The 7,440-nt window shown below is 50.4% G+C and overlaps 1 protein-coding gene across 1 annotated transcript; it reads left to right on the forward strand.

Moving 5' to 3' along the window:
• Positions 1–232: 232 nt before the first annotated feature.
• On the forward strand, positions 233–4,940 carry LOC101344647 (sialic acid-binding Ig-like lectin 14). Its single transcript, XM_023736470.1, is given in 7 exon segments — positions 233–287; positions 362–739; positions 952–1,230; positions 1,662–1,709; positions 2,442–2,699; positions 4,473–4,608; positions 4,745–4,940. Coding segments are annotated over 7 exon segments (1,173 nt in total). The 5' UTR covers positions 233–247; the 3' UTR covers positions 4,779–4,940.
• The last annotated feature ends 2,500 nt before the right edge of the window (positions 4,941–7,440 follow it).

The following is a 7,440-nucleotide window of genomic DNA, read 5'->3' on the forward strand; positions in this document are numbered from 1 at the left end:
GAGAGCCCCTCACCAGCTTAGCACCTCAGCGCCCCCACCTGTAACATGGACGTTGGAACTGGCGGATCTGTTAGTCCCAACCCCAACCCTCATGGCTGAGGTTCCCAAGTTCCCCTTTAGTGATGGCCACAGCTATCTCTCACCCACATGCTTCCTGTTGGGGCTTCCTTGGCCCCTCCCCACATTGGGGCATTTCCTTCCCTGATAGAAGGACCAGGACCTGGCTGCCAGCCCTGCGGACCCAGACATGCTGCCCCTGCTGCTGCTGCTGCCCCTGCTGTGGGGGGGTGAGTGGGTTGAGGGGTGAGGGAAGGGCATGAGGGTGGGAATAGAGCTGCATCTGAGCCTTATGTCCCTCCAGGGTCCCTGCAGGAGTATCCAGGGTACAAACTACAGATACCAGAGTTGGTGACGGTGCAGGAAGGCCTGTGTGTCATTGTGTTCTGCGAATTCTTCTATCCCCGGCATGTATCATTTACCACTGACCAACTCTGTATCTACTGGTACTGGACTGGGGACAACACATACTCAAACCGTCTTGTGGCCACAAACTGCCAAAACCTAGTAGTGAAGACAGAGACCCAGGGCCGATTCCACCTCCTTGGGGACCCCAAGACCAACAACTGCTCCCTGAGCATCAGAGACGCCAGAAAGAGTGACACAGGGATCTACGAGTTCCGAGTGCGGGGACAATATGTACAATACTCCTACCGAACTCAGCTGAACTTGCAGGTGACAGGTATGGCAGGGGACGCAGGAGAGGACCCTAGGATGGGGGCACCCAGTGTTTGTGCAGGGACAGGACACACTGCTCCTGGTCATGGGGCCAAGGTGGTGAGAGGAGGTACAGGATCTGGGGTCAGCTGTGACCCTGAGGCACTGGCCACTCTCAGGGCCACACTCTCGGTCCCCATCACCTGGGGCCAAGACAGCTCCCTCTCTCCTCCTCAGACCTGACAGAGAAAGCCGACATCCACATTCTGGAACCTCTGCAGTCTGGCAGCCCCACGAACCTGACCTGCAGCCTGCCAGGATCCTGTGATGGGGGGAGACCGCTCACCTTTTCCTGGATGGGGGATGCCCTTAACATGCTGGACCCTAGTACACTCCAGTCCTCGGTGCTCACCCTCACCCCGAGGCCCCAGGACCACGGCACCTACCTCACCTGTCAAGTGAAACGCCGGTGACCTCAGGTGACTACGGAGAGGACCATTCGGCTCAATGTCTCCTGTGAGTGTGGGTGGGATGGCTGGGACCCTGACAGCAGTGAGAGTGTTGTGTGTGTGTGTGTGTGTGCATGCGCGCACTAGCAACACAGAGAGAAGGGGAGGCAGCAGGGAGAGAAGGAGGGGGAGATAACGAGAGAGAGAGAGAGAGAGAAGGAGGAAGAGAGGAAGAAAAGAAGGGAGGGAGGGAGGGAGAAGGACAGGAAAGAGGGAGAAAAGATGGAAGGAAGGAAAAGAAGGAGGGAGGGAGAAAGAGAGAGTGAGTGCACAACCTTAGAAAACTCGTGCTTGGATCCTAGCCTTGGGAGTCTTGGTGGGGAGTGGGCAAGAAGGACAGCAATGCCCACCTTCCCCGTTTCCTTGGCTCCTTGGGTTCAGAGACAAAACCGATCCCACTCCTCCCTTCTGAAGCAGGGCCTTATCTTTCTATCCCAGATGCTCCACAGAACCTCACCATCAAAATCTTCTTCCAAAACGGCACAGGTAGGATAGAATCTCTCCTCTCCGGAGCTGGGAACTCCAAGCAGAGGTGGGGAATCAGAGCTCAAATGGCATTAGATATGGGAAGAGTAAGGATGAAAATCATCACCCTTCTTCCACCACCCCCTGCACACACACTCTGTTCAAAGCTGTGAGTCAGACTTTGAACCCTGCCATGCCCCCATCCCTCCTGTGGCACAGATCTTACCACAGTCACCAAAGACGTCCTTGTTGCCAAATCCGATGGATGGTGCATGCCAATTCCATTTCACCATGACAGTGTTCTGTGGTTCTCCTCCTACCCCTCCAATCTGGACCCCTAACCTACTTCCTGCTGCATAAATTGAGTCTATTTCCCAAAGCCATTTGGGGCAATCTGTTGTCGTCTCTGCCAAACAGTACAGGCATGTCCCAGTGAGATATTGAGTCTCCTGTGGATGTGTGAAGCCCAACACTTTTGGTCAGCTTCCTTGGGGTGTAAAGGCTCCAGCCTTTGAACCCATACTGAACCCAGTGTGGGCCAACGGAGGAGAAGGAGAGACCAACAGATCCTGGGAAGGAGGAAGGAATGGATACTGTCAGTCTTCCTCCTTCCACAGCTCACATTCTCTCTCTCTCTCTCCATCTCCGTCTCTCCATCTCTGTCTCTCCCTCCCTCCATCTCTCTCTGCATCTCTCTTTCTCTCTCCATATCTCTCTCCATCTCTCATCTCTCTCTCCATCTCACTGCCAAAGTCCTCAAGGTCATGGGAAACACCATACCCCTTCCCATCCTGGAGGGCCAGTCCCTGCGTCTGGTCTGTGTTGCTGACAGCAACCCCCCTGCAGAGCTGAGCTGGTTCCAGGGATCCCAAGCCCTGAATGCCTCCCCCGTCTTCAACATGAGTGACTTGGAGCTGCCTCCAGTAAGAACTGGAAATGAAGGAGAGTTCACCTGCCAAGCTCAGAACTCCCTGGGCTCCCAGCAGGTCTCTCTGTGCCTCTCTTTGCTCTGTAAGTGTGGGGGCCCCTGGGGGTAGGACACCCAGGTATTGGGTGGGAGGGGCTGCTGCTGAGCCCTCCCTTCCCTCCCACAGCCCCCACAGACTCCCCGCAGCTGCCTCACCCCTCCTGCTCCTGGGAGGTCGAGGGTCTGCACTGCAGCTGCTCCGCCAGAGCCTGGCCAGCCCCCTCACTGCGCTGGCGAGTTGGGGACCAACTGGTGGAGGGGAACAGCAGCAATGCCTCTGTCACAGTCACATCCAGCTCCACTGGGTCTTGGGCCAACAGCTCCCTGAGCCTCCACAAGGGGCTCAGCCCTGGCCTCGGACTTTACTGTGAGGCCGGAAACGACCATGGGAACCAGAGTGTCACTGTCCTGCTGCTGGCAGGTCAGGGGGTCTCTTGTTGGGGGAGGCTTAAGGGGAGAGGGGATGGTGCTTGGACATAAGGTGATTGTGAGGACAGGGTGCTCCATCTCATGGCTAAGCAACCACCTAGAGCAAGTTCCCCAAGGAGGTGAGAGGATAAGAACCTGAGCCCTTAAGCGAGTCCCCTTGGCAATGTCCCTGAACACCTCCCTTCTTCCAAATGTCACTCTAGACAACTCCCCTTCTCAGCTGTACCCTATGACTCCGTGGGTTTTGCAAACTTCACTCTCAGATCACTTCGCTCTTCCTCTTCCCTTGGGCTCCAGCCACAGCTCAGGTCTGTCCTCTTGCCCAATCATTGCCTCAGTCTCCTCCCTGGCCTCCCTGCCTCCTTCCTGTCTGAATCTTTCTACACCCAGAGCTTATTCTGTCTATCCCCTGCTCACAGCCCCCTATAGCCTCCCAGTACTCCCAAGACAAAACCCAGGACTCTTGGCCTGGTCCTGGAGTCTCCGCGCAACCTGGCCCTGCCTTCTTTCCCACCATCATTGTGTCTGAGTGTTTCAGGTTCTCCCTGCCAGGTTGCAGAACTGGGCACACTTCCCGCATCTGCCAGGATTGCTCAGTGCTTTGCACAGCTCCACCTGAGATGCCCGCCTACTACTTCTTAATACAGAGCTCCCCCTCTTCCTTCCAATCTCTGCTCAGCCCTCCGTCTTTCCCACACTGACTCAACCACCAGATTCCTTGCAGCTCCGCCCCCCATCTCCTGTCTCTCTGTCTCTCAGCCTTGCTTCCGTAATTGTTCGCTCACCCCCGCGGCCTCACCGCCCTCACTCCTGGCCCCACCCGCTCAATGACATCCCCCCATCCCCCGCGCCCTGCCCCTTTCGTTCGCTCCAGGCTTCGCCCCCTCAGTGATTTCTTAGCTGCCCCGCCGCGCCGCGTCACTTAGCTCACAGACGCCCAGCCCCTCCCCGTCCCTCCAGGCTCCAGCCCTCACCACTTCCTTGCGGCCTCTGGCTGTCTTCCTCTCACTCGTTCTCCCAGCTCCTAAGACCCCGAGCAAACGGTACATCACTGCCTCTCTTGGAGGGCCAGTCCCTGCTCCTGGTCTGCGTGGCTGACAGCAACCCCCCTGCCACACTGAGCTGGGCCTGGGAGGGAAAAGACCTGAGCACCTCCTAACCCTCATGCCCGGCGTACTGGCGATGACCCCAAATATCAGGGGCTGGAGATGGAGGGGAGTTCACAAGTCGAGTTCAGCCCCCACTGGGCTGCCAGCACCTTACCTGGAAGCCTCGGTGCTGAGTGAGCTGCAGGAGAAGCCCTGGGGTCAGGCAGTCTTGTCAGGCGTTGGCTGTGGGAGGGCGGAGGCCTGGGGACAGAGCCTCAGGACTTTCTCTCCCTCCCGCAGAAAACTCCTTTTGCTGCACCTGTTTCACTAAGGTGAAGGAGGGCTCCTGGCCCCTTGTCCTCACCCTGATCAGGGGGGCTGTCATGGGGGCTGGCTTCCTCCTCACCTATGGCCTCACCTGGATCTACTACACCTGGTAAGCAAACTTGCCCTTCTGCAGGGAAGCCCAGTGATTGACCTCGAATTCCTGGCTGGGGCTGAGCTGTTCTGCCCAGCCTGGTGTTAGGATTAAAGTGATCAACTTTGATCTGAGACCTGAATCTGCTCTGCAGGTGTGCAGGCACTCAGAGGAGCAGGGCTGACTGAGCCCCCTTCCTTCTCAAGACGGGGCTTAAGTGTGGACATGGAGCCCAGAGTAACAGGCATGGGGACATCACTGTCACTGTCTCCCTGGAAACTCTTGGTCCACACTCCCACCCACTGCCCCTTTGCTTTGTGCCTATCCCACTTCCCATGTACTGTCCCCATCTGTCCCTGTTCCCCCCACCCCAACTCACTCTCTGTCTACTGAACCCACCTGTCCTTGTTCCCTCCTGACCCCAGCCCTCAGTTCTGTGGTTGAAGGAATAACTCTTGGGAACTTGTTCTCCCGCCACCCAAATATTGCCATTTTTGAGACAGGGCTTATGTTCATCCAAACCTTCCTGTCGAGTTTATGTGTAAAGACCCCTGTCTCATTATAATCGTTATACAATATTACAAAATATAATTATAGTGAAGAGTTTTATTAAACACAATATGAAAGACAATCAATAAAACTTATTTTTTCAGATCTCTGTGGCCCTTTTTAGAGTAAATTTTTTGTTTTGTTTTATGCATGTTTTAGCTAACTCTTTTGAATTCATTCACTTTTATTGAAATTGAACTTATATAGGTTAAAGTACACAAATCTTAAGTGAATAGCTAGATGAATTTTTAAATATAGCCACACTCATGAGGACACCACCCAAATCAAGTTACAGTATAATTCTTGTACCTTAAAGGCTCCTTTGAGCCCCTCCTAGTCAACACACCCCCATGTGTAACCATCACCTTCCCCCCATCAACATATATACACCAGAAATACCAATTTTTTCTTTTTTTAGTCAATTTTTATTGTTTTAACTTAAACACTTAGATCTATAAGCCATTTCCAATTTATTTTATGTATAGTGTGAGGTAGGGATCAATGTTCTTTTTTTTTTTTTTGGCATAGATATATCCAGTTGACCCAGAACCATTTGTTGAGAAGATCATCTTCCATTCTGAATTAATGTGGCAACTATGTCATAAATTAAGTGACAGTATATTTGTGAGTCTGCTTCTGGACTCTGTGTTCTGTTCCCTTAGCTTTGTCTATCCTTGCACCAATACCACCACTTTCATAGCTTTGTAAGTAATGATAGTAGGTAGTATCTGTCCTCCCACAGTATTTTTCTTCAAGATTCCTTTGGCTATTTTAGGTCCTTTGCATTTCCATATACATTTGAAAACCAGCTTTAAAAACAAGAAGAAATATTTGGGTATTTCAGTTTGGATTGTATATAATATAGGTCAATTGGTGGCATAGTGGTTAAGAGCTCAGCTGCTAATCAAAGGATCAGCAGTTTGAATTCACCAGCTGCTCCTCGGAAACTGTATGGGGCACTTCTACTCTGTCCTATAAGTCACCATGAGTTGGAATCGACTCAATGGCAACGGGTTGGTTTTATATGTCGATCTGGGGGATCAATTGATTTCTTTAAAATATTGAGTATTCTAATTCATGAACATGATATATCACTCCAATATTTAGGGCTTCTTTATTTTTTCTCAATATTTACTAATTTTTAGTGTAGAGATCTTGAACTTACTCTGTTTTACTTTTAAGAATATGAATTTGGGTGCTATTTTAAAAAATATTATACTTCTAATTTCATTGTCTGATTGTTGTCAGTAGAGATATATACTGTATTTGTAAGCAAATAACGCACACCTTCTACTTTTGTTTGCCAACCACACCCTCCCCCATGAGGTATTTTCATAAACATGCTATGCTAATTTTTTTACAACGGTGTGTAAAAAAAAAATTGGCATAGCCGTGCTTACAAAAATACCTTGTGGGGGGAGGGAAGAGGACATGGTTGACAAATGTGGAAGGTATGCATTATTTGTGTAAAAATATGGTAAATGCTTTCTGTGTAGTGACTTTGTATCCAGCTACTCTGCTAAATTCACATACTAATTCCAATAGTTTGCTTGTAGAATCTTTTGAATTTTCTCTGTACACTATCTTGTCACTGAAAACAATGATATTTTACTTCTTCCTTTCCAATCATTATGCCTTTTATCATTCTCTGGCTTCATTGCACCCTCTAGTAATTTCATTACGATGCTGAGTAGAAGTGGCAGTAGTGAACCTCTTTGTTGTTTTCTTGTCCTTTTGGGGGTTAAAATAAAAAGCGCAGTGTCATCGAGTCAATTCTAACGCATGTTGACACCAAGTGTTAGAGTAGAACTGCTACATGGGATTTTCTTGGCTCTAATCTTTATGGAAGCAGATCACCAGCACTTTCTTCTGTGGCACCACTGCATGGGTTTGACCCTCCAACCTTTAGGTTAGTCGTTCAGTGCAAACCATTTGCACCACCCACCCAGGGACCTTTTTAGGGGTAAAGTGTTCAGTATTTCACTACTAAGTATGATAACTGGAAGCCCACCCAGTGAATCCAGTGCCACCACACCAAAACAATTCTAGTTCACAGTTGTATTTAGTTTATATATAGGTTTTAGAAACATTTTTGTTTGTCAGAGTTTAAAATTTGGAGATATCTCACACTAATGAATGTCTAATTTCTCATGAAAAATTGGAATACCTGGTATCAGCTGGGGCTGTGCAGCTGCTGTCCCCTCACACACACACACACACACACACACACACACACACGCACACACACGCACACACACACACGCACACCCTTAACTTTGCTGTATTTCTCACCATGGTCTG

This window comes from Trichechus manatus, unplaced genomic scaffold (assembly GCF_000243295.1).
Source record: "Trichechus manatus latirostris isolate Lorelei unplaced genomic scaffold, TriManLat1.0 scaffold00087, whole genome shotgun sequence".
Taxonomy (NCBI): domain Eukaryota; kingdom Metazoa; phylum Chordata; class Mammalia; order Sirenia; family Trichechidae; genus Trichechus; species Trichechus manatus.